Genomic DNA, 26,109 nt, shown 5'->3' on the forward strand with positions numbered 1-26,109 from the left:
CCCCCCCCCCGCATCCCTCCCTGGGGCTCATGGCCAAGCTCACAGCCTCAGGCCTCCTCAGTAAGAACCAATCACAGGCGGTACTCAGGCTCAGAGACTGTCCTAAAGACGGTGTAGTAACTCCAAGTTCATCCCGTTCAAATCCATGCCCGCGATCAGGGTCAGCACGAGGCGGGGCTCCCAGATGCAGACGATAAAGGTCCCAGATGCAGACAATAAAGGACAAGGGATGGCACCTGTGGCTGCAGGCCTCGCCTACCGTGAACAGCGAGGATGACGACAGAGGTGGCACAGAGGACAGTGATCACAATTTCTTGATGGTCTCACACTGTCGACAGTCTAATCCAATGACTAAGTACTTCCCCGATCCCTCACCCTCTAGAACCCTCTAGAACCCTCTAGAACCACTACCCTCAGTCCTGACCTCAGGACCAGCATAATCCGAGGGACAAGGAGTCCTGGCCTGTGCTGCGGAGATGTGGTTTCCAGGGCAGAGGCCCCAGCGAGGTGCCAGGGTGGGGAGGGGATCGCCTGCGCTGGGCGACGATGCTCTGCCTCCCAACACCTCACCTCTCGCCATGTCAGCTCCTGTACCACTAGCATTGTGTTCACAGGGAACGAGCATTTCTGATTTTAAACGGAGGGAAACGGACACCAAAATTAACAAATAAACTTGGTATCCTCTTTCTTTGAACAGGACTTAAAAAAACAAGGAACGAACCCACTCCTGGGCGTTTCCGAAGCTGGCCGTGCGCATCTGCCTGGGGTGGGCGGGGACCAGCGCTGGTTCCCATAAGCCCCTGCAGGGCCTCCCACGTGGCCGGGGCTCTTACCTGTGCCATCTTCGCAAGGTCTAGGGAAGGCCGCTGCTCCTGCACCTCTTCCGGGCGCCGCCGCTTAACGCCCACCTTCTTGTCATTAAGGACGCACGGCTGGGAGCGGCTTCGGGACAGGCCGCTGGAGCGCCTGGCCAGCTCTGGTGTTGAGGCAGGTGTGCTGTTGGCTGAGGGTGGACAGTACTCTGCAAAGGAAAACTGCTCGTGCGAGCAAGACAGTGACCGCTGCATGTCGAGCCGGCCACCGCCCACGGGGTTCGGGTCGGGGCTCCAGATGTCGCCCGCCTGTCCACAGGTGGCCGCGCCCGGCGCCCCTTGGCAGGGCTGACCCCCAAAGCGGTGGTGGAATCCCGCCTGGTCGTAGGGCGAGGAGAGCGCATTGGCCCGGGCAGGGAGGCTGAAACTAGAGCTTCTCTGCATGGTGCTGAAGCCGTTGGAATAGCGCTGGACGCTGCCGCCGCTGTAACAGCGCCGCTTCTCCACCGGAGTCCAGACTTTGGAGCCCAAGGGTCTCCATGATGTCCGGCAGCTGGACATTTCATCGGAGAAGGACAGTGACCGGCACTGGCGCTTGCTGGGGGGTGCTGAGGGGTTCCCGTTGTGGTCGCTGAGGCTGAGGTCTTTGATCAGGTTGGTCACCGCGCAGGCGGTCGCTGCCTCCCGGTGCCACAGGGCACTGTCCTGACACTTCTCGGGTAGGCACTCCCAGATGCTGGCGCTCGGCTGCTCGATCTGAAGAGGGCATTTCCTGTCCAGGTCTCGCCATCTGTCATTTTCTGGTTCAGAAACGACAAAGAGAAAACAGGATTTGAGAAGTCCTCTACGCCGGCCCTCTATCTCCTCACCAAGAGCTTGTTTTAAACACGATTTTAGAGCCAGGAAGGCCTTTAAAACCCATCCAGTCCAACCTAAGTGTATAGATGAGAAACTGAGGCTCAGAGAGGGGACGGGAAGCCCAAAGTTTTGCGTCAGGAGCAGAGCGAGGCCTAGGATGCATGTACCCACCCCTCCACCCCACCCGCCCCCAGGCCTCCTGGTACAGCTTCCTTTCCAAAGGTCCCTACTCCCTCCCAGGAAAGTCCAAAACAACAGGTTTCACCCAAATGCTTTCCCATTTTATAGACAGGAAATCGAGCTGCCCCGCCCCTCCCCCGGCCTGCAGGGTCAGGGCAGTATGTTTGTTACACCCCTCTGCCCCCTCTCGGTGCTTGGGTGCTGGGACTCAATGCCCTGGCAGGAGACCAAAGAGGAGACTTTTGGTACTTGGGAAGGTCAAGGTCGAATGGTGGGGGAGGGGGGGTACCGCCGGGTTAGTTCATCTGAAGTCCATCCCTGGAATACCTGCTGACAATAGGAACTCGACACTGTACTGATTCACGCCTCCTCCATCCCAACGCTCCCCAACATCATCGTCACCAACAGCCGCCAATCACAGGGCTCTCCTGCATTCACCCAATTTCTCACGCAAACCGAGGACACTCAAAGCCGTTAAAATCTGCAGGAGCGCGTCTTGGGCTGCACATACTTAAGGGTACAATTTACACTTACATACTCCGGCCTCCACCTTGAACACACAAGTAAATAAGCTACCCCTGCTAGGAAATGCTGACTTTGCACTTGAACCTTCGTTTCAGTGAAATATTCAAGACCTATTTGTTGTTTTTCTACTGTGGGATCAGGCCCTGTGCTGAGAATTTTAGGAGGCCAGGCACAAAGAAACCTGACCCAGCTCTCACATTCAAGTTTACCACACAAAAGCAAAGTTAAGACACACGTTGTGCTTCCACGGACCAACAGAGCAGCATGTTTCTGTTTTTTGAAATCGACACACATTTATAAACTGTACACATGGGAATATACCGAAAACGACGGCTTGGGTCGTGCGGTCTGTAGGACGGAAGGAAAACCTGAAATGACATTCAGTAGGGGCTTGGCGCACACCAGTTCTCACAGCACCGCCGGCAATCACCCCCACGGGGAGCAGATGGCCGCTGTGACCCACAAGGCGCCCTGTATACCATCGCTGCCCAGATCGGGAGACGGAGACTAGGGAGGTTGAGTAAGTGGCCCAGGGCCACCCAAGTGAGCAGAGGCTGGCCCAACGCAGAGCTCTGCTCTTTTCACTACGCTGCAGAGCTGAGGGGAACCACAGGGAGCCCGACATCGGCCCTGCCCTTCACGAGTTTAGGGGTCGTCCAGGGTGGGCCATCCACTCAGAAAACCAGGGTGAAACCCACAGGCGTGCACCAGTCTGCAGGGACCACATATGCAACTCCTGGGCCCAGGGTCCCAAGCCCTTAGGCCACTTCTCAAAGGACACAGAGAGACATTGAACGACGGACCCTGGGCTGAGTATCAGCAGCTACTGGATAGGCTCAAAGGGAACTGACCAGTGAGGCCCAAAAGAAGGCTCACAAGCAAAATCAGGGCTAAAGGTGACAGTCCTTCAGCTGGGGTGCCCTGCCACAGCTACGAGATACGCCTAAGGCTTGGGACCCCAGGCAGGGGACAAGTTTGGGAGAACTGTCCAGAGGCTCTTCCCACGAGAGGGCCTCAGAAGCTAGAGATGCGGGGGAGAGATTTTCCATAAGCCCAGCCCAGCCAGGGCCAAACCAGGACAGTCACCAAATGTCCAATTCATCTCCTCCCTGAAGCCTCCTGGGCCCCGGTGCACGCACGGCCCTTGAACTAAATTTGACAAATTATCACCATGAGTTGCCTTTGTGCAAGTAGCAGGTATGCTGTTCGAAATAAGTCTTCACTGCCCGCTGTCCCCTGCAGCGGCCGCCATTCTTTGAAGCCAGTTTCGATTCGACAACTGTTAGCAGTTGAAAGATCAGTAAACTAAAAATAAGGTAAAACTACCTGTTATCTGCTTTACAAAAAGAAAAGTTACCCTCAGAACCAAGTGACGGTTTGTGTGCCGCGATGGCCTGCAAAGTGACGCGGGTGACAGCAGAATGGGAGCCACAACTGAAACGCCCTCCAGCCGGGGCTGGTGACATAAAGGACCAGGGAGGAAGACAGAGCATGAAAAGAGCACCGTTTCAGAGAGTATTAATGATGTGGAGAAATGTGAATGGTGTAATTCCAAACCTAAAGAAACGGGGCGGAAAACCCATACGGGCAGCAGGATTCTTGTTTTGTCAAATACGTTTGTTAAACGTGAAGATTAAAATAAACCAAAATATTCACAGTCAAATGAGAGAGCTGGCTGATTTCTAGGTTTTCCTTTTTGTTCTCCTATGGTTTCCACATTCTCTATAAGGACAAATCTGTTTCCAAACGTGTGGGGGATGTGGCCACCAAGCCCACTGGGGCGGGGCCAGGGTGAGGGCAGGGCGGGGCCTATGATCCCAGCCTCCTCTGGGTTTGCTCCTTTGGTCTTTACGGGAGTTCCCTAACAAGAACGCTGGCCGCCAACTTCTCTTTGGGGACAAGGTCCTGAGGCACCAGATGGGCCAGGAGGAATGTGGCCAACTGAGGAAGTACCCAGGGCCCAGCCACAGAGCAGCGAGGGCCCCAACAGGGAGCCACAGTACCTCCCTGCAGTCTCTGCTCAAGGCCTTGGGAAACCCGTGAAATTAAAAAGAACTGATCCCGTCCTCAGAGGATACCCCTTTCGATTCCATTTTAATGTCACTGCCCTGGGACTTTCCCAACCCCAGGGCAGTAATGAGAGGTAAAGGGACTTGGGAGCCAGTTAAGCAGACCGTTCGGTCCCTCTCGTGTGACAGTGCCGTTTCTCCAACTCGGCCATGTCGTGACCTTGGTGCATCCTGACAGACCCGCAGGCCCCTCCATTCCAGGCTCACGTCCTCACGGTGTCCAGAGAACTTCCCGGGCCCACGGCTAGCACCGTCGGACCCCAGGCAGCTGCCCATGGCCTTGCAGAAAGAATGTACACGTTTTAGCCTGCCATCCAGACCCCAGCTACCCGTCTCCCCAGCTCACCCTGCCCCAGACACCCTGAACTTCCTGTGACATCAGACGTCAGACAAGAAGCAGGCAGAGTCGAAACCATCTTCAACGACCCCTGAAAGAGCCCATAAAGCCCACTCCCCCTGGTTTGCGGACACAGCCCGGAGAGCAGTTCTTACGTACAGCTATTCTTAATACAGCGAGAGTTTAGGGGCACCTGGGTGGCTCAGTCAGTTAAGCGTCCGACTTCGGCTCAGGTCATGATCTCACGGTTCGTGGGTTCGATCCCTGCATCGGGCTCTGTGCTGACAGCTCAGAGACAGGAGCCTGTTTCAGATTCTGTGTCTCCCTCTCTCTCTGACCCTCCCCTGCTCATGCTGTCTCTGTCTCTCAGAAATAAATTTAAAAAACATTAAAAATTTAAAATAAATAAAATAAAGCGAGAGTTTAATGAAGCAGCCACAGGAATGAGCATAGGGAACTTCTGCAAGCTGAGGTGGGTGCCCCACCTGTGCTCAGGTTCACGATCAGATCCCTGTTCGCCTGCGGGAACCACTCCACTCCGGTTGAAGAGGAACCCCCATGGCCTTAACAGTAAGATCTCCTTGTTGAAATGATTAAGACTCAGTTCTCAACTGGGTCCACTGGTCGGATGTGAGAGCGATGGGTCTGCAATGAATCTACCGCTTCCCCGGAACATCAGCTCTTTCACGCCCTTGCGCCTTTGCAAAGGCCTGGATGATTCTTCTGCCTTCATCCTTCCAGCAAGGGGCTCTTCCTTCCAGAAGAGCCAACCCCATATCACCTTCTCTGTAGATGTGCCTTCTCCATATTAGCCACTGGGCGCCCACAGCTCTTTGTCTGACTTTCAATATAATGGCTCAGACGTTAACTGAACCTTAATTATCTGTTTACATGTCTGCTTCCACTGAGCCACAAGCTGTCAAGACCCGGCATGGCCCCCCAGTACCCGGCACGGAGCCCGGCACACTGCAGACCTTAGCCAGTGGTGGTAGGTACAGGAAGGAGCAGAGAGTGTGACGGAAAGCGGCAGAGCCAGCTGTGGGTGTTCACTTGGCCTCACTTGGTCTTTTATCCTTGGTCAGGGAGGTTCGAGCTGGGCTCTGCCTTCAGCTCCCCTCTTTACCAAGGCCGTGGACAGTTGCATGTGAAGGAGCCGGGGAGTCTGGCCAGTGGTATAATGTCCGAGATTCTTGAAACACCACACACAGCCCAATGTTGAGCACTGCTACTGCAACTCAACACCAGCCAGGTGGCCGCCTGGTCCATCTGAAGGGCAGAGAGTGTTTAACTGTTACTATCTTTGTCTCTTGAAGAAGTACAAGGCAAGAAAAGTAAAGACAATGGAGGCTATGTTTAGCCCTTGTGTGTTCCCCCTTCACTCAAGGAACAGAAAGTGATGTGCTGGGTCAGGTCGTCAGACACAAGAAACAGGAAGAGAAGCCACTCTTTACTGGCAAGCTGCCCTGAGCTTCTGTCCCTGACGTCACACAGCACAAAAAGGGCCTCAGGAGGGCGCCCAGGAGAGGACACCGGACGCCCCCGCCCCTCCATTCAATATCCCTCTGCACAAACAACTGTGTAACTCTTTCAAAAGTGACCATGGCCATGGACCTGGGGAGTCCACTGAGCAGGGGTCACGTGATATGGTGGGAAGGGTACAGACATGGGTTTGAGTCTCAGCCCTGCAAAGTCACTTAATCTCTCCGGGCCTCAGGAGGGTGACGGATAGGGATGCAGAGCTACTGTAAGAACCAAAGAGCGGCTCAGGGCAAGGCCTATGAGGTCACAGCAGGCACAGAGGACGGTGCTGGACAATACTTCCCGGCCACCGGGTACCAAGCACTGCGGGCCCAGCTCTAGAGCAGTACTTCCCTTGCGTGGTTTTGGGAGCACCCCGGGGGGTGTTATGACACAATTCCTGGGCCCGGTCCCTGCCTCAGGAAACAGGGTCCCTAGAGGGGAGGAGTCTGCATTTAAGTTAGCATCTCTAAGCCCAGCTTCAGCTCAGGTCATGATCTCATAGTTCGTGGGTTCGAGCCCCACGTCAGTCTCTGTGCTGACAGCTCAGAGCCTGGAGCCTGCTTCGGATTCTGTGTCTCCCTCTCTCTCAGCCCCTCCCCTGCTCTCTCTCTGTCTCCCCCCCACCTCAAAAATAAATAAACATTAAAAAGATTTTTAAATAAGGTCCTCAGGTTATTTTATTGCAAAATTGCTGAGAACCACTCCTACAAGCTACACAGGGGCCTGGGTTCTCAAACACCTTTGTCAGAGGGGCAGCTCATTCAGACCACCGAGCCATACCCAGGAAGCTTCCAGAGGGCCGACCAGTCCAGTTTCTACAAATGTGGATTCAGAACCCATTAAAAGTTGGTGTTCTGGTGTTTGTTTTCAGACAAGAAGTCAACCTACAGACAAGGAAGACTTTTACCCTCCAAGAACTCGGAGGGCCCTTTCCCACGGGAGGGGGTGGGGCCCACCTGCACAGCGGGTCCTCGATGGAGAGCCACTGGACGAGGCCTGGGAAACCAGGGGGAAGGCCCGAGGCCTCCCACCTTCTCCCCTGGACACGCTGACACCAGGCCTCTGGCAGACGTGGGCACAGCACCACAGTGCGCAGCCCGGGAGCGCTGGCACCAGCCCTGTGCGCTCGACACAGTCCTCGTCACGTCAACCTTCAAGAGCATCTCAAGTTTCTCCATCCCCTGTCGAGCCATCTTCACAAGTTGGGGGTGATTCACCAGGGCGTGCGCGTGTAAGGTAAATGCACACCATGCTCTACCTCAAGACAGGGGAACCACGCAAACTTACACAAAAGCATACAAACCACCCAGTTCCCTCACTGTGACCTCTGTGGTGCCTTTCAGAGCCAAGGCGTGATGTCTGTGCCTGAAGTTTCTGGAAGACTACCACTGCCTCGGGAGGCACGGGAGCAGCCGCTGCTCAGGCACACGGGAATGACACCCCAGATCCCCCAACCCCACTCACGAGGCCCCAGGCCAGCCACGCCCAGACTTAGGAGGGCGGAAGGCTGCTGGCTCCGCACATCTAGAGCTCAAAGAAAGAAAACACTCAGAGGAACACAAATAGCATTTGACCTCAAATGTTCTTGTTTCCATTTCTACCCTTAAACTTGAAGGGAAATTCCCAGAGGCCCAGATTCGTAGGGGCCTACGGCCTTCTTAGGTGCAAGAGATAAGGGAGGTCCACAGCCCTGGGTGTCTGTGTGCTGTTTCACAGGCTGCCGCAAGGTGACATAACCACAGCAGAATGTGGTTTCTAGAAAAGGTTAAGCACCTGAAGCAGAGACCCAAGATCTAAGATTCGTGTAGCCTCCCAGGCTGACTCATTCTTGGATTTCACACCTATCTGGTGGTGCTGACGGTGACTCTCTCTTCCCCAGCCCTGTGGGTTGGGTTGTGCTAACTTGGCCTCGGAGCTGCAAAGGACTCTACACTTGATTTGGGGGTAGAAGCTCTCACCAGCCTTTTCGGTGGGAAACTGGAGAGGTGTCCTTCTGAAGGCAGTGTTACTAAGTCTGTCTCATGAAAAGAACACGGGGGAAGACATGCACCCAATGACATGCACGGTCCCTCGATGAGGTCGCTGATGTTCAAATGAACTTCTAGAGCCCCCCTGCCAAGTGCAGTGCCTCTTTCCCTGTGTCATCGGAACGGAGACAGACTCAATTCAAAGCTGCGTCAGGAAGAAAAGGTTCTTGGGCTCTGCCCGACCTCGGGTTGTGCCCTCTCGAGTGCGATGAATCATAAAATGTCAGCTGTGTCTTGGGTTCAGGGACAGTGACACAGGACACCAAGCTCCTGGGCCAAGGCTTGAGAACAGGGGACTAAGATGGCTGGAGAGAACATTCCACCGGCCCCATCAAGGGAAGCAAGAAGGCTGGCTTGAGGGGCTCTGGGAGAAGCCCCAGCAGCTGGCCATCTTCAGAGTGGAAACCAGGGCCACCGGTCGGGTAGGATGGCCCATGGCGGCTACCCAGCCTCTGCTCTTACGAAAAGAGGTTTGCTGGGATCCCCAGATGGACAGTGTAGAGGGGCAAAACCACACCAGACTGAGCACCTGTCTGTAAGGGACTGGGGGCGGGGGAGGGCACTGAGGCCCTGTGACAGCCCGTGCAGCTCTGACCCAGACCTCCAGCTCCACCTCGGGCCTCCAGGGGCATTCAGAAATGATCACGGAGCCGGTATTCCCAACAGCCACAAAAACCGGGGAGGGGCAGAAAGGTCACTTTCATCCGTCTCCTTTGGATTCCCGTCCTGGTTGTGGGTACATAGAGAACACGGGACACAGGCACATGCTTGCGATTCATCTCCACACCGATGCGCGCAGCAGAGCTGAGCGCCCTTACGCAGGGCAGAAAACTGGCAGCGGGGACAACTATTCAGAAAACCGTCAGTAAATTGCGTATTAACTGTTAGTTGACGACCATCCCGCTGGGATCCTTGCTGGGGCGGAGAGAGCGCATACACCCCAAGCACACCACTCAACCGTGGAGTGTCCCTGCCCACCCCATCTTGCCGATGGAGAAACGAGCTTCAGAAGAGCGTCACGCCTCACTGCGGACACACGGCGAGTGAACCGCAGAGTCTGCAATCCCAAGGCCACGCTCCTGCAGTTGGGCCAGGCTGCCCCAAACCTGAGCACCTTTCTACCTGGCAATGCACCGTGGCGAGCGGCGCCCAGTCGGCCAGGCAGCTGTCAGTCCCGGTCCTCTGGCACCGCCACGGGCCCCCTCGCCACCCCAAGGCAGGCCAGCCCGGTGAGAAGGCAGGCCGGGAGGCCAACTACACCTTGTACCTACTTCCAGTCTGTACTTGACTCCAGAAACACCGTCTGAAACCGATAAATGGTGCGAGGCACCACGTAAAGCACTCTGCACGGACAAACCTTAAGCTATTCGAGGGACTGGAAAATCAAACACATACCGATGATACACAAAGATCTATAAAGAAGAAAAGGCACACTTCAGAAAAGTCACACGTCTGCAGAGTCGTATACAGATGTGCTTTTAAAAATGAAAGCGAAGCTGCCTCTAGCCGATTTTGGTTGATAGTCTGTGGCGCAGGGGAGGCTCTGGTCCAATGGCCGTATTCCAGGCGGCTACCTCTGGGAGAGACGGAAGCAGCGGCAGCTGAGACCAGAAACCAGCCTGAGCCGCTCAGGTGCCATTACTGTTGTCCGTTTCGTCCCCAGTCCTCTGCTCGTTCTAGGAAATCTAACGTGGCCCACCTCTGGGTGCCGGCGCTTTCACCCGAGGTGCGATCCCATTCCACGGTCAGCAACGAGTGGTGGCAGCGTTAAGAGACCGAAAGCTGTCCAATCTCAACGTGGGATCTTTCAGTCCCATGCGGCTCGGCTCAGCCAACTGGTTTACCCTGTAGAAGTTAACACGGACAGAGCCCCCGGGAGCAACCCTTTCATGTACGGAGCAGACTTTAACAGCCAAGTAATTAAACACAGAAAGCAAGGCCTTATAATTAAAATGCGGACAAACCTGAACTGGAGTGGCACAAGTAAGGGTTGCTATCATATTTTTACAATTCCCTTTTATACATAATGCATGATCCTTCTGCTCAAGTTTCTCTATGTTCTCTGCCTGTGAAATAATTTACATTAATAAATAATTTATTACCATAACTCCTAAAGTAATTATGGGTTTCCATGCAATTTTTTTTAGCATATGAATTGTTTTGTTCTCTGTTCATTGACTTGCATTTGCACGACTTTTCCTAGTGGCCTCTCTGCAATAATGGATAATGTGTTCGCTTTCTCACATATTATTCGATTTCCAGATCTCTCCTCGCCCGAGGGGTGAGGAGAATGGACTACGTACTGCCCGTTGTCCCTGCGCTACAGGACTCAGTTCATGGGTGCAATTAGCCAAGGGTGTTGAGTGGAGCCTGCTTGCGCCCCACTTGCCTGTTTCACCAAAAGAGATGAAACTAATACACACGTGCCCCTGGGTCAGCATGAAGAAGCATCTCCCAGGGAGGACAATAGGGAACATGGGGGAAGCCACGCGGAAAGGATTCGCGTACAGCCCCTCCCTCTTGAAGCACAGAGCGATTCTCTCAGGGGCAGCCGAGCCCCCTTCTCCGCCCACTAGAAATCATGGCCGGCAGCGAGGGCTGGCCTGCCTGCCAGGCCGGCTCACCGGTGGGCGGCCCACACCAGCCATGCCGCCACCTGACCGAGGCTTCCTGTGCTGAGGACACAATAACCGAGCATGTGCATAGCTCTCCCCCGCAGAAGCTGCTTGCAGAGGAAATTCCAGTGCAGCAAAGAAAAGTGTCCTCAGGACGGTATGGGAGGCGAGAAAGGAAGCCAAGGGGCAAAACGCAGTCTCTGCTCATAAGAGCCCTTCAGGGACCGGGCTGGGCTAACGACCTGGTACGGAGCACCGGGCCTTGGTACAGAGCGAGCCGGGCAGTGGCCTGGCCCCAATCGGCCCTGCTTCTCCCATTCACATCTCACCCCAGCTTTCTTCCCTCCCCCACTTTGGACAAGCACAAAACCACTTATTTATATCAAGTTTCCAAACTTGGGGTGTGTGGGGCAGGGGAGGCGGAGACAAAGCTGGGGAGGGGCCCATAATTCAGCTCACAATAACATAAAGTACCTAAAAAGAACACACGCTGCTGTGAGCACTCAATTCTATTAGTGAGGCATTTTACCTAAGTAGGCACAGAGGAGGCTGAACTACTTGAAAGGGTGGCCTTTTAAGAGGAAGCAAACAGGCCGCCGCACTCCCCACCCTAAAGCACCTGCCTGGGTTTTCTTAAGGACGCGTAGGACACTCAAACTCGCACAGGCTTCCAACTAGGACCCTTGCATGGGGGGCTCAGGAGGGACGTGCCCGCAGTCGCAGGCCCAAGCCGTCCCCAGCCATCACAGAAGTCCGCCGATCGGGGCCAGAACACGAGTCCTCTCTCTCCAGGAGACAGACAGGGGGGTTGGTGATTACAGCATCAAGACATTTTGTCCTGGCTGAGTCGTGTCCAGCCCTGGAAAGGCTCAAAACCCTCTTGAAAAGTCCAGTTGGAATCCAAGTGCTGCTAAAAAGCAGGCAGGCCTCAAAGGAAATCTCACCACCTGGGACGCCCGCCCAGTTCACGGTGCAGGGCGAGGCCACACCTCGATTCACAGGTCAGAGCGGGAAGGAGCGGTCACCTGAGCTTCCCCCAGCACACAGGCGTGGGAGGCCTCGGACTGCTGACGCGCCCCCCGAACGAGTGCCCGGAAACGGGATGAGGGACCGAGCCGGCACCCGCTGTGTGCTGCTGTCCCTTTAGGTCCCACCAAGAACTGCCATCTGCAAGATGAGGGGACCGAGGCTCAGCAAGATGGGCTGAGTTCTCTGTTCCTCCACCTCTCACCTCCACAGACAGAAACCCGCCTGAGGGCAGGGGCTGATTCGCTCTAGCTCTGTGCCAAGTGCCTGACACTTAGTAGGCGCTCAGCAAACACCTACTAGAACATGCCCCCGAAATGAACCGTGAAGGCACGCTTCAGACGGGTCAGGGCCTCCCCAAATCACAGAGGGGCCGGCCAGCAGAGAGGTGAGCACGTGGGGGAGAGAGCAGCCGGGGAGAAGGCCAGGGGGGCTCCGGAGCTGCCGCGCCCTGGAACTGGCCCACGTCAGCCACGAACAGCCTGGAAATAAAGACCCACGTCTGCACGGCCCAGTCCACCAGCCTGGCCTGGGGGACGACGGCTGAGGGGCTGAGCATGCCCGGAGCCCCTCTCTCCTTCCTGGCTGGACCAAGGCAGGCAGTTCAACCACAGCACAAGCGAGTCCCACCCACAAAGCAGGCGACGAGGCAAGCCTGCGCCATGTGGCTGAGCTGCCGAGGGTTTGCTGAGAGCCGTTAACCACCAACGAGGTGCTCATTCAAGCCCCATGTGGGGGACAGGTTTCAGAAGTGTGTCACGGGGGAAACCAAGGCCAGGTGATCTCCCTGTTTCCATTTCCTCCAGGTGGCAGCATCAAGACGGCCGTCTGGGGCTCTCCTACAGCGCTGCGGCTTGTGACTGAGGGAAAAACAAAAAACAAAACCTTCCTTCTCTTCCTTCTCCCCCAACTTGGGTTCAACTCTGCCAAAAGAGCCTGGTGGGAGTCAGCCCACTAGGCCTTGGTTTCCCCAGGTGTGGACTGGACGTCCCGGCCGGCCCCACGCCGAGGCTGCTGCAGAATCCTGGAGACCCCACAAAGTCAGGGGCCTGGCGCTCGCTGTGACGTACCCAGCATCCCCTCCACCCTCGCCACCCTATCCACAGGACGGAGTCCAAAGAAGAAAAAGAAAACCCTGTGCGCAGAGTCAAAGGCTGAGAAAAAAGGCAAGAAGACTTGATACGGCCCCGTGAAGGCGGGCCTGGAGTCCGAAGGCCAGATGTGCTGGCCCGTCCTGGAGGCTTGTTTCTGCCTCAGTGCAACCATTACAGAAACTCTGGCAAGGTGTCCCCCCAAGGGGCAGGAGTCACGGTGAAAGGAGGGATCGTGCCCGATCATCGGGGGCACAGAAGAATCAATATAGTCAATACAGTCATCCCCTCGTCAAACAGTAATTCACACTTGCATGGGCACAGGAGGCCAACACAACCTTTCTGGAAAGCAAGTCAACAATATGAAGCAAGCGCCTTAAAAACGTTCCTGCCTTCTGGCCTCTCTAGTCCACTCCTGGGAACTCCTAAGGAATAATCCTAAAGGCAGACAAAAGACAAAGACTTCGACACTTAGTCACTGTTAATCACAACAGCAAATAAAACCACCCTTCCACCCAGCAGCCAAGAAACAGTTAAAACGTTAAACACATATTAGTGCACATTACAGTACTTCAGCCTCCTGAAACCGTGTGGGACGGACAAATTTAATGCTATGGCGGAATGATGGTAACTTCTGCTAAGTGAAACAAGGGAAAAACAAAACTGTTTTGTATCTAATTTTATATAACCCTGTGTTCATCCTAGACGTGGCTATGTAAAAAACTCAACATAAAAATACACCAAAATATTTAATAAGGGTTAGGGCACCCAGGTGGCTCAGTTGGTCAAGCGTCTGACTTCAGCTCAGGTCATGATCTCATGGTTTGGGAGTTCGAACCCCGCATCGGGCTCTGTGCTGACAGCTCAGAGCCTGGAGCTGCTTTGGATTCTGTGTCTCCCTCTGTCTCTGCCCCGCCCCTGCTTATGCTCTGTGTCTCTCTCTCAAAAATAAAATAAACACTAAAAAAAAAAATTTTTTTTTTTAAATATTAATATGAGTTACCACTGGGTTGTGGGGGCTAAGAGAGACTTTTATTTTATACTTTACCTTGGGGTACATTTTTTGAATTAAAAAAAAAATGAACACGATTCCCTTAACCAGACAGACACGCTCAACGGTACGGCTGGAGACGACATTTGTCAGGCACAGACTCGGCCCTGCTGCCTGGGCGCCACTCCAGGTGCTGCCAGGGCCCATAGCAGCCCCCACTCTGCTCCCTGTGCCGGTCGGGAAAGGGCTCCCAGCATCTCACCTGGAGGACTCAGGCCCTGGCGGGAGGACTAGAGGAAGGCTCTTGGCAGCCGCCTTGGTTACTCACCCATAATTCCACAAGAGAAAAGGGTCGGTCCTTGACTCATCTTCTTTGGCGTGTGCTGCAAACAACCAGAAAAGCTATTCACTCTTCGAGTCATAAGAAGCACGTCTGCACATGACCCTGTTCTGATCCCTTGCTAAGGTCATAGCGAAAGGGGTAACTGCCTTTTGCCGACGTCAGATTAGGGAAAGGAGAAAAGTGAACTACAAGAGGCAACACCTGACCTGTAATTAGACCCGGACTCTGTGGCCAAGGTCTCCGGTAAGCCGTCAAGTCGACGGCTTCAAAAACACACAGGAGTGGCTCCTGACCCTCACCGTGGCATGTGAGTGAGGGGCGGGGGAAGGGCGCCGGATGAGGGTGAAATACTCCGTTCCCCAAGCTGGGCCTCCCCACAGCCCGGGCTGGGAGGAGAGCGGGCCTCTCGATGACAGGAAGAGCCCCCAGCGAGGAGCACAGGCCCGTCTGTCACCCTCGGTTCCTGCCCCCGGCCCCCCACCGAGATGCCAGGAGAACAGCTCTTCTTCCTCCACACAGAAGCATCAGCTGAAGCTCAGGAGGGTGGCCTTTCGCGGTGCGAGCTGCTTCACCGCCACACGGAGGCCCCCCCCAGGCACCCTCTCTGAACTGAAACAGAAACTCAAAGGTTGGATTTGGTCGCAGCAGTCAGCTATGCCTTTCAAAGTCCTTGGCGCCATATCTCGATGGCTCCCCTTTCCACCGTAAGCATTCTGCGTCTCCCCTCAAACCGCGCACCCGCCCTCAGCCAAATGCTACAACCGCTGGGAGAGAAGCAGGCCAGTGGGGCCCACGGCAGCCCCAAGACCCGACGCTGCTCCGCAGCCACACAGTAACCTGAGCACGGAACGTTCCGGGCTCTCTTGTGCTGGCTGAGGCATGCGCCAGGCGGCCTGTTCTGACCTCTGGTGAGAGGGAGACTGTGTCCACCAGGGCCCCAGAAAGAAGGGTCTGCCAACTCGAGTTTTCCTACGACTCCTTCCCTCCTTCCGCCATTCACCCACTCGTAAGTACTGGAACGTATTCATTCACACGCGGGCTGCCCCAGGGGACTGACCACGTGACGGGGAAAGAAGCTCTGGGCCCCAGAGGAGTCGGCCTGTCCGAGAGAACTCCAGCTTCTGAGAGGAGCCCCAACAACAGGGACACTCGGGCTTCCAGGCTGAGAAGAGGGCGGGAAGCCAGGCCCTGGCGCTTTAAGGCCTCGAAGGATGAGGGTGGAGCTGACTAGGAACACCTGGCCCACCCAGATAAAGGGGCGCCAAGGGCCTGGCAGCAGCTCTCTCACCCCTGTCCCCAGTCCCCCAGTTCAGAGCCCTGTGCCCTCAGTCAGCTACGCGTCCATCCGCTCGGCCACCCTGGCCAGCCTGGGACACGGAGGTGAAGGATGCCCACCCTGGTCCTCAGGAAGCTCACGCTTCATGGAGGTCAAGGTCACCCAGAGAAACCACTGCACCACAGGGAGTGTGGGAGAGCAGGGGGAGGACCCAGGCCGGGGGGGCCGGGGTGCACGAGGTCAGGGCTGGCTTCCCGGGGAAACCGCCGGGGCTGGTGCTCAAGGACCAGAGGAAGCAAAGGGTTGGGCAGGCCTTCTCCGGTACCCACTCCTCAGTTTAACACAGTAATTCCACTTTCGGGACAGGCTGCCCTCCTGGATCTCACAGTGACCTGGACCATCCGACCTACAGCCATGCCGGGAGAGAGCTGGACACATTACAGACGGCTGCGTCTGCCTCTCTTCCAAGTGACTTGCTTCTCACGGCAGGACGCGCCCTCAAAGCCCACACCAAAGTCACCAAATGGAGAGTGGATGACAAAGACGCAAGCAACTCTGGGTAGTGACACCCCAAACAGCCAAGCGTGCGGCCCATGGACGCCGGTCAGGCTCTGCCCGTAGCGGGACGCTTCAGAGAGGGAAGTCGGGCGTGGCTGAGCCCAGGGAGAAAACCCCGAGGCTACGGTGGCACCTTGGCCCAAGGCAAACGCCTGCTGGGGAGCCGGCCCCTGCCGCACGGCAGGGCGCCGAGGAGGCAGGTGGCAAGGGAGCCGGGTGGGCGGTGCACAGAAAACCAAGCCGGGAGGGGGCTGGGAAAAGCAGAAAAGAGCGAGGACCCTCGGGCAGATGCCAGGGAGCACGGCTTGAGGATTCCAGACAACAGGAGGCGAGCCCGTGAACCAGCCCGCTCACCGGTCAGGGGAGCACAGCTCACAGGCTTTTCCTTCCACTAAGCCAGCGTGGCCAGCCCACCGCCCCAGAGGGAAGCCACGGAGCCAGCACACAGGGGCTCCCGGGCCCTTGCCCACTTGCTCGGCAAGGACTTAGCCCCATTGGCCACAGCTATTCACTCCCCAGGCCGTAGAACACACACTGTCCTGGCAGTGCGGCTCGCCGCCCCCACTGTCCTGCTCCGAGCCACCACTGCCCTCCACTGTGAGCCCGAAGCAGCCTCCTAACCCGTCCCCAGCCTGCGCCCTGGGCCCATCATCCATTCGCCACCCAGGACCCACAGAGGCCAGGAGATGCCGCTCCTCTGCTTACAAACCCCAACAACTCACAGCAACCCGTCACCCCTCTCCCCGCAGCCACCGGGCCCACCCAAGCCAAGCCCAGGCACGTGACACTGGCCTGCCCAGTGCCGCCTCACATCTTTACACGACAGGCCTCACTCTGGCCACACGGCCTCCTCGGCCACCTTCCCTGACCACCCCAGGCAAAGGGCACCCTCTGCACCCACCTTTTCTCTACAAGGCCTCGCCGGCAGCACCAACACTCAGCAAAGGCTCCTCCCAGGGCCGCGCACCCCAGGGCACAGGTGGGCAGCGATCACTTGCACCCAGGTGTCGCACCACTTGAAGGAACACCTTCTCCACGTCCCCTGTTCTCGGCGAGCCCCACGGAGCACGTGAAAATGCATGACCTGCTAATGCAGCCCCCCTTCTGCTTCCAGCACCCCGCTCCTGCCCTGGGACTCCCCGCTCCGTACAGCACAGCATCTTGGCGGGACATGGGACGGGCACAGGGCATGGGTGTGGCCCTCTTTGCCCTGGGGCCCGACTCCCAGACTGAGAGGAAGTGCTGGGGCTGCACCCGCTTCCAGACGCCTCCGAGCTGCCCTGCCCCTGCCCTCCCTGGGACCTCACTCACCAGCTCCCCTCGACAGCTTCCCAGGACGCCGGGCCCAGGTACACCCTGACTGCTGTCAGGTTTCCCTGAGCCCCGCGCCAAGCTCCCACGAGTTGGCCAGAGCCCACTGATCCCCTAGTATATGATCAAATTCCCACTGGTTGTAGCATTCTGCAGCCAGCCCTCCCCCACCCCGTCAAACCCTGTCTGCACCACTGCAGGAAGGATGAGCCGGGCCTTGGGGGCCTCCTAGCCTCAGCCTCGGGGTTCATACCACACACTGAAGTGAGCACCCAGGCCGTGGCTGGTGTCTGCAGAAAGTACTTTTCTCCGTGACGCCTCTCTCCCCAAGCCTACCCCAGGGTCTGCTCTCTGTGATACTCCTTAGATCACAAGAGAAGGTTAGGGAATCAGATCCTCCACAGAGAAGGAAAAAGATGGAACTCAAAGTGGGGCTTCCGGGCCGTCTGCACAAAAAGACAGTCCAGCTGTTCACCTAACGAGGAACTCGCTCAGACGGAAAACAGCAGAGCTCCTCTCTGGCCACAATCCTGCTTCTTCAGAACCTTCTGCCGCACAGCGGTGGCTAAGGCGGTCCCATCGCCTCTTCCCCGTGGCAGTGTGCTGGGGAACCACAACGTGACATGGACACGCTCACACCCACGCACCTGAGCAGCACAAGCAGGGCACCCCGGCCTCCTAAGAGGAGCACAGTGAGACCATGGCTGTGGGACGCAGAAGACGGAGCCACGCCTGACAAGAATAAAAGAGACCGAATGAGGACCAGTGCCCCTGTGTGGAGGCTCAAAGATGCCGACAGAGACAGAGTGGTGCCCCTCCCCAACCACCACCCCCGCCCGCCCCCAGCTTCAGGGTTAGCCAAGGCCTGGGTAGTGGCGAAGGGGAGGAAGGAAAAAGGCACCGGACTGCCTCGGACCGCACGTGCGCCTCTGGCCTCTAACTTCCGGCCGGCCTGGGCGCTGCCACTGATCCCGGCCGGGGCTGCGGAGCCCGGGGCCAACTCAGGGTGGCTTCCAGTACGAAGCCCCTCCGCGCCCAGGCGGCTGGGTGCGAGAGCCGGATTGCCGGACTCTTCCGAGCACGCAGATCGCAGCCTCGGCACCCCGGTCTGACAAGAGCAGGGAGGAGTACCTGCTCCTGAAACCAGCGCTGGCTGCTATGGGAGACACCTGGAGGCTGGGGAAAGAGAGGCGGCTGCCCTCCACCCCCCACTCTGCACCCCCCATCCCAGGATGGTCTCCAGACTCGAGGGAGGGCTGACGCTGGCCGGGGGGTGGAGGCAGGTCGGGCCAGGGAAGACGGTCGCTCGGGCCCGGGGGGGAACGGGCCGTGGCCTGAGCGTGGGCGTGCGGGGAAGGGGCCGGAGGACGCCGCTCCCGAGGTCAGCCGTCCGGGCTGGCGGCCAGCAGCGGGAGCTAATGTTAGAACACGAGGAGGAAGAGCCCGCTCTGCAGAGGAAAGCGACCAGCAGAGTGGGGGAAAGGGGAACCGAGCACCGTCCTCACTGCCGTACATTGTGCAAGCCGGGCCGGGCGGGGCCCTCAGCCCTCTCTCCCCAGGGCCAGGCGCCGGGAAAGGCAAAACGCCGAGCACTCGTCAGTGCTTTTTTTTTCTGTTTTCCTACATCTCTCTTGGGAACAAGGCCAGTCACTTGTCACCCGCGTTTAGTTTTTAGAAAAAGAACAAGAGACTTCAGAGGGCAGGGAAGGAGGGACTACGGGCCTCCGTGCCCGGTGTCCCCAAGGTCGCTGGGGGGCCTCCCAGGTGACTTTCAGCCACAGCTTCAGCCTTGCTTCTGGGCTGCTGTGCGTCCAGGGCCTGCTCCCCTAACTCCAAAGTGACCTGTGACTCATGTTTTCTTCTCAAATCTGGAGCCTCCCCCCAACTTTGTTATCTTCTTAGCTGCTTAGAAAACAAAAGAGAAACGCTTTTCCATGTTCCCGTTGTTATCTTGATGGTATTTACAGGAGGCTGGCGTTGCCAGTTTAGGAAGCCGAAGCAAAGCCCCCATGTGCTTCCTCCCAGCACCGCCAGCGGGGCGAGCGCGCACTCTGCCATCACCGTACCCTCCCTTCCGCCTCACGGACGTCAGCACCAGGCCCAGACGATGCGGGGTCTGCCTTCGGGGGCTCGCTGTGCGTGCCCGGACCTGAAGGCCGCTCCCCTCGACCCTCCTTTTCTTTTCTGAGAAGACAGGTCCGCCTTCCCGGGCTGGGGCTGGGAGGCCGTGCTCTTGCTGGCAGGCACTCAGCCCCTGCCTCCTCGGAGAGCAGCTCAGCTGACCTGGGGCCCACGTGCCCCGGGACCAGCTCCGCGGCCAGGCCGGCCTGAGATGGGACCCAGTGCAGCGGCAGCTGCTGGGGCCAGGAGCACAGCTGGAGCCGGGCAGGGACCCTCCCTGGGGACCTCCAGATGGCCCTCACCCCAGAGGTCGTTCCTCTCTGGCCAGAGCTACTCCAGATGTGTTCTTCGGATTCCAGCGGGAGAATGCCCCACCCCCACCCCCCAACAGCGGACAGCAGAGCAGTGGTACCCGCACCTCGGCTGTGACCCTGAGCAGCAGCCAGGGAGGAGCCAGAGCAAACATGCAGCAGTGGGGGTGCAGGGACCCACGTTCCTCCCCTCTACAAACAGCCCTGAGCGCCTCCCAGGCCCTGGTCATGGGCACTGGATACTCAGCAACAAGCAAAAGAAACAAAGCTCCTTGCTTTCACGAAGCTCACACTTCAGTGCAGTCTTTCGACAAACAAGAGTGAAATGTCAGAAAGGGACAGGCGCTCCCAGGGGAGAGAGACAGGGTGAGGGGCAGAAAGCGTGGGAGAAGGGGTGAGGGGGGCAGAGTTCCATTTTAGGTTGAGTGAACAAAGAAGAAAGGGAGGGAGGGAAGGAGTCGTGCTAAGGGGGAGTGTTCCGGGCCACAGAGGAAGTGCAAAGGCCCTGAGGCAGGCTTGTGCTTAACATGTTGAGCGAAGGCGGCCAGTGTGGCTTGAGCAGAGTGGAGGGAGCAGAGGGAGAGCAAAGCAGCACGGTCGCAGAAAGCCAGAGGACACGGTCACGGCTCTGGCACTGGCTCAGCCTGAGGTGGGAAGCCTGCGGAAGGCCGGGGCGGAGGAGGGGTGCCTCTGCCTTGCAGTCCCTCTGCCTGCTGGGCGCCTAACAGGCTAAAGAGCCAGAAGTAGATCTGTGACAACAAACTTCCAGACTAGAGAGGCAGCGGTGGGGGCAGCGAGAGAGAATCTAGTTATAGACACACATTCAATGCAAAGTGGACAGGAAGCCGCGATGGGCAGAGAGACTCGGCTCATCTTCGCTTGCGGAACTCTTCCCGTCCGGTGCCCGGCACACCCACGGCGGGCAGCTTCCCCACCCTCCTCCAAGGGCTGGAGACCCAGCCCACCCCGGCTGCTCCTGGCCTGGTGGCCGGTGTGAGCTTGGGGAGGGAGCCCGCGAGGGCGCCACTGTGGGCTCTCACGAGGGGCCGTGAAGGGCACCGGGACGGGCGCCCGCTGACCACAGCAGCAGCAGGGCGCGGGGGGCACAGCTATCTGCAAACTCCTCCCCAAGTTTATTTTCGCCAGAGCGGGACCTCTTCTCGGTCCCTCTGCAGGGGAGCAGCCCCACTTGCCTCTGAGGACCTGGGGCTGGAAGAACGTTAGGCGGCTACTCTGTGCTCAGTCTCAGAAGGTCAGGGCCACCTGCCTCTGCGGCCCAGCCCATCGGGCAGCTTGGTGAGACGACGACTTGGGGAGAAGGCAGCTGTCGCCACACCTGGACTGCCAGACCACACCTTCTCTCCCCATCCGCTCCCGCCCCTGACATTCCTGAGGCAGCAGCCTGCGCTCTGCCCCGCCCGCTGGAAGGGGGGCACCGCCTTCCTTCGGGAAACCCCCTCCCCTCGCGGGTGGAGACCAGAAAGAAGGTGGGCCTCACCCTGGCAGGGGCGGCGGAGCCACGCTTGGTCTTACTGAGCAGGGTGCTGGCCTCCCCTCCTCACGCGCCAGAGGACCCCGCCAGCTACTTCCCGCCAGTACCAGCCAGGCTCCGGGTCACTGCGCCCGCGGCCCCGGCCTGCAGCACCTCCCAGAGTTCTGCCCCTCGCACCTCGGACTCACTCCGCTAAGCCTGCGTGTTCGGGCCGCAGCCCCGCCCGGACAGCAGGCCTCAAGAAAGGTCATCAGAGAGATGAGGCCCGCCGGGTCCTTACCAGCTCAGGGTTGAAGGTCCTGCATGCTATGGAGTCAGCTCCCTGGTCGTCAAGGCTGTGACTCAGGATCATCACCATGGTAAGGACCTCAGGCACTGGGCTCCATCCCAGGGTGGGTGTGAGCCATCTTCGGTCGGGCAGCCTGGGGCAGAGGTGGCCTCCCGGGCACCTCCCAGGTGACTGGCGTCAGCAGGAACAGCTCCCCATCGGCCGCTCACCCTCGGGCTGGGGCTCTTCCAGGAAACGGCCAAGTGCGCTCAACTCCCTGCAGAGACAACAGAAAGGCAAAGGGATTCAGGCCTCGGGAAGACGGGGGCCCTGAGAGAGCTGCCCAAGCCCCGCCAACCCCACGCCGGCACCCTGCTTGGAATGGAACTGCCTCCCTGCTGAAGGAGATGCACTGTGGCCGCAAAGGCCGGAATCACCTTCTCAGAGTCCCCACCCCACCTCGTGCCGGCCTTGGGGGGTCCCTAATGTCAGAGCGCTGGCGGGTCCAGCAACGAGTCTCAGTTCAGCCACGTGGCACCTTTAAGACCTATCTGGGGGTCTGGGTCGGTCACAATCTGCTGTCCCCAGACTCTGCTCAAGTCATGTGACATCTTACACCCAGCTGGCTTTACGCACAGCTTCGTATATGCCCAAGGCTGAGGGTCAGATACAGACCAGCCCCACAGTCAAAACTGAAGGGGTCGGCACTCAGGCAGCCTCAGTCAGTAAGGGGTCTACTACCCTCCACCTGGGTATGGACAGAAGCTACTGGAAGAATCTGGAGGGTTTGTTTGTTTCTTTGTTTGTTTGGAGGGGTAGCTTATTTATTTATTTATTTATTTTGAGAGAGAGAATGAGCAGGGGAGAGGCAGAGAGAGAATCCCAAGCAGGTTCCGAACAGTCATGGCAGACCCCGATGTGGGGCTCCAACTCACGAAGTGTGAGATCATGACCTGAGCTGACATCAAAGAGTCAGACGCTTAACCGACTGAGCCGCCCAGGCGCCCTGGCCAATGAGAAGCACACACCTCGGGGCACCTGGGTGGCTCAGTCGGTTAAGCATCTGACTCGATTTCGACTCAGGTCATGATCTCACAGTTTGTTGAGATCCGAGCCTCATGTGGGGCTTTGCACTAACAGGGCAGAGCCTGCTTGGGATTCTCTCTGTGTCTCTCTCTCTCTCTCTCTATCCCTCTCTCACTCATGCTCTTTCCCTGTCTCTCAAAATAAATAAATAAACTTAAAAAAGAACTTTAAAGGCACATATTTCTCATCCCTAGAAGGACATCTCAACAATGACACATCTGCAACCGGGGACCTTCGTAGCTTGGTCTCCTACCCTAGACTGGACGGAGCCAGGTCATAGCCCCCGGAGGGCCTGCCCACACCACCCAGAGCCACCAGCTCAGCGACGAGACCCCCCGGCCACCATGCCGCACAGCCCACCAGCACCTCCTCCCATGTCACCCCGCAAACAAATGCCGAAAGCGCACAGCCCTTAGCTCAGGTTCGAGAAAGCGCTCCTTACAAATCAATTTCTCTGATCCTATGTCCCCATCCCACCCCACTGTGGCTACACCTTCAAAGAAGTCACAGCAGACGCGAGGAACCTGAAGATCACCATCCCAAAGCAAAAAATTAGGACGATAACAGGAGAAAAGTCCAGTTCCTAATCTATAATTAAAAACAAACTCCTCAGTGCAGGAAAATGTTTTAGAATCTGCTGCTCTGTGTAAAAATTAATTGCACCCTGGTATTTACTTGCCGTCCAGATTGTAAATCATATTTTCCTGTTTACTTCGATTAGACTTTACAGTGGGTGTTATTGAAATTGCTCAATTACGGGCCAGCTGGCAAGCACAGGAAAATTACCTTCTACTGTTCTTCGAAAACAAGGTTCATCCAAAGTGCAAGAGCAGCGAAGGGAGGGGGGAAATCAATACATTTTTCAAAGGACTGGCTGTTCAGGAAGAGACCTGGTGGCCAGTAGGCTCCCAGGTCACGCTGGGAGACCCAAGGCACATTTTCCGCACCACATCAGCCTAGAAGCAACACATTCTGACCAAGAGTGAGCTGCTCCAGGAAAGAATTTCAGACCACTCCTCCGAGCTCTGGCCAGAAAGCTGAGCCAGAAATGCCCGCCAGCCCCCTGGATGCTTGGCTGGGGAGCGGGGTTGGGGGGCGGGGTGCTGTGGGCTCTCCCTTCAAAGGGACCCTTTGTGCCGCCTCCATGGCGGAGTCAAGGCCCCCCGGCGGCCATCTTTCTGGGTACGACCTCACTCAGTTCTGGGGCGGCCGGCTGTTGGACCAATTCCTTCCACCCGCCCCCCACCTCTCATCTCCTTCCTCCTTAAAAGGCAGGAGGGCTCCGAAGGTACAACTCAAGTCCTCAGTCAAGGACACCTGGGTTGGAATCCCAACTCTTGAAATGCATTGTCTGAGTGACCTTTACCAAACTACTTACTCTCTGGGTCTGTTTCTCTCTCCATAAAACAGGGACGACAGTGCCTGCCTCAGAAGACTACTGTAGCATCTGAAAACAGAGCTCAACCCGAATAGCTCATGTGCTCATTCGAGGAAGTGCTCAATAAACGGTCGCTACCGCCTCGGCTTCTGTCATGGGGGCTGGGGGTCCCCATCCTTTCTCGGCAGCGGACACCCAAGCATCGATCTGTCCTCTCCAATTTTTTTTAAAGAGAAATTCCATCAAACTATTTTAAAGCTAAATTCGATCAGGACGGAACTGGTCATACTGTGGCCCATCCCTCTGGTGACACAGTAGGTGGCCAGTAAGAACGATGCTGTGGGGCTCCATTGCCATGGAAACACATTAGGCCACCAGGATGCAGCCGGTATGCACCAAACACGAAGCCGGATGGAGGCAGCGGTGCAGGCGCCCCTGCTCTTGCAACTCTGCCATTGCTGGGGCCCCGACAAGAAACAGGTCTCACAGCGGCAGCATGAGGGGCGAATCCCAGACCACCATGTGCTCCTGGAAACGGGCGGTCAGCAAACATGGCAGATGCCAAATGGGAAGGGAAGCCTAGCACAATTCCTGTCCTCGGGGGTCATGGAGAGTTCCAGAACGCAAGGCACTAATCTAATGAAGGCAGGCAGGGGGTGGGGGGCACCAGGGTGCAGTGGTACACAGCCCTCTCTGGCCATGTGCCAATGACACATAGCATGACCCAGAAAATCCCAGGGGTGGGGACAGCCAAGATGCCATCAACAAGGGACTGTTGACACAAATCACGGGGGAGCCACATAAATGAATGCCGGGTCGCTTTAGCCACGACTGTAAGGAGGCAACTCCGATGGTACAGGTGTGAAACCCTCTCCAGGAAGACACACTGTGAAATGAACGGAGATTGGAGAACGGCACAGTCCCAAAAGCACGGCTGCCTTATGGAAGGGCCCGCGGTTCCGGGCTACGAGATGCTCTGATTGTACAGCCTGTGTGCTCTTTAAATACCTCATCCAGGGCATAGGCTACATTTTTGGTTAAAAAGAAAACAGGCAAGATCTCACCAGGATGGAAGGGCACACGAGCAGAGTTAAGACCGTGAGCAAGGCGCGGTGGTCTGCCAGTGCGTAGACACGGGACACGGTGACGCCCTGGAGGCAGGAGCATGAGGCGTGTGGCCAGGAGAGGCGGCCCTCCAGGACAAGGAGCTGGGACGGCAGGGTCAAGCCAGACCAAGAGCTCCGGGTGCCCACTGAACACAGACTTTTTCTAATGTTTATTTTTCGGAGGGAGGGAGAGAGGGAGAGAGAGAGAGAGAGAGAGTGCGCGCAAGCGTGCAAGGAAGGGAGGAGCAGAGAGAAAGGGAGACACAGAATCCAAAGCAGGCTCCGGGCTCTGGGCTGTCAGCACAGAGCCCGACGTGGGGCTTGAACCCATGATCCATGAGATCATGACCTGAGGCAAAGTCAGATGCTTAACTGAAAGAGCCACCCAGGTGCCCCAGGAATGCAGACTTTATCATGTGGCCACAGGGGGCTCCCCAAGGGACTCACCTGCTTTGATCTGCTGAAAAAGAGTGATTTTTTTTCTGGGCCCTTTGCAATGCCTAGCGCAGTACCTTGAACACAGTAAGAGCTCAATACACTGTTTGGAATGAGGCTAAATCATAGCAACGTCGGAAATGATCCAGGCACATTCTTAGACTTTGTGAGGCAAATCCAGACCAGCAGAGCCTGGCACAATCTGGAATTCCCTGGGATTCCTTTGATCCCTGGCATGGACCTGGCCAAGTTCACTGGGGAATGCCAGTTCCCGTCCAGAGACTTACAGCCCAGCCTGAGAACGGGGCCAGGGGCTTCTCAGAGAAAAGCTGGAGGCGGGCAGGGGGGAGGGGGGAGGCCCGGCCGGGGCCA

General features: G+C 57.2%; 1 protein-coding gene across 4 annotated transcripts in view; it reads right to left on the reverse strand.

Moving 5' to 3' along the window:
• The window catches only part of FAM53B (family with sequence similarity 53 member B), a 103,085-nt gene that overhangs the window by 47,408 nt on the left and 29,568 nt on the right, over positions 1-26,109 (reverse strand). For 3 of the 4 annotated variants that reach the window (XM_077762943.1, XM_077762946.1, XM_077762944.1), the window contains exons 2-4: positions 21,745-22,009; positions 14,381-14,435; positions 834-1,612 (exon numbers count right to left, since the gene is read on the reverse strand). In XM_077762943.1, the coding sequence (XP_077619069.1) occupies positions 834-1,612; positions 14,381-14,435; positions 21,745-21,822 (912 nt within the window). In that variant the 5' untranslated portion in view covers positions 21,823-22,009. Of the gene's footprint in view, positions 1-833; positions 1,613-14,380; positions 14,436-18,187; positions 18,273-21,744; positions 22,010-26,109 lie in introns of those variants that run through there. The other variant, XM_077762947.1, reaches the window with a different exon arrangement.

The sequence above is a fragment of the Crocuta crocuta genome, unplaced genomic scaffold, assembly GCF_008692635.1.
Source record: "Crocuta crocuta isolate KB4526 unplaced genomic scaffold, BGI_CrCroc_1.0 scaffold466, whole genome shotgun sequence".
Taxonomy (NCBI): Eukaryota; Metazoa; Chordata; class Mammalia; order Carnivora; family Hyaenidae; genus Crocuta; species Crocuta crocuta.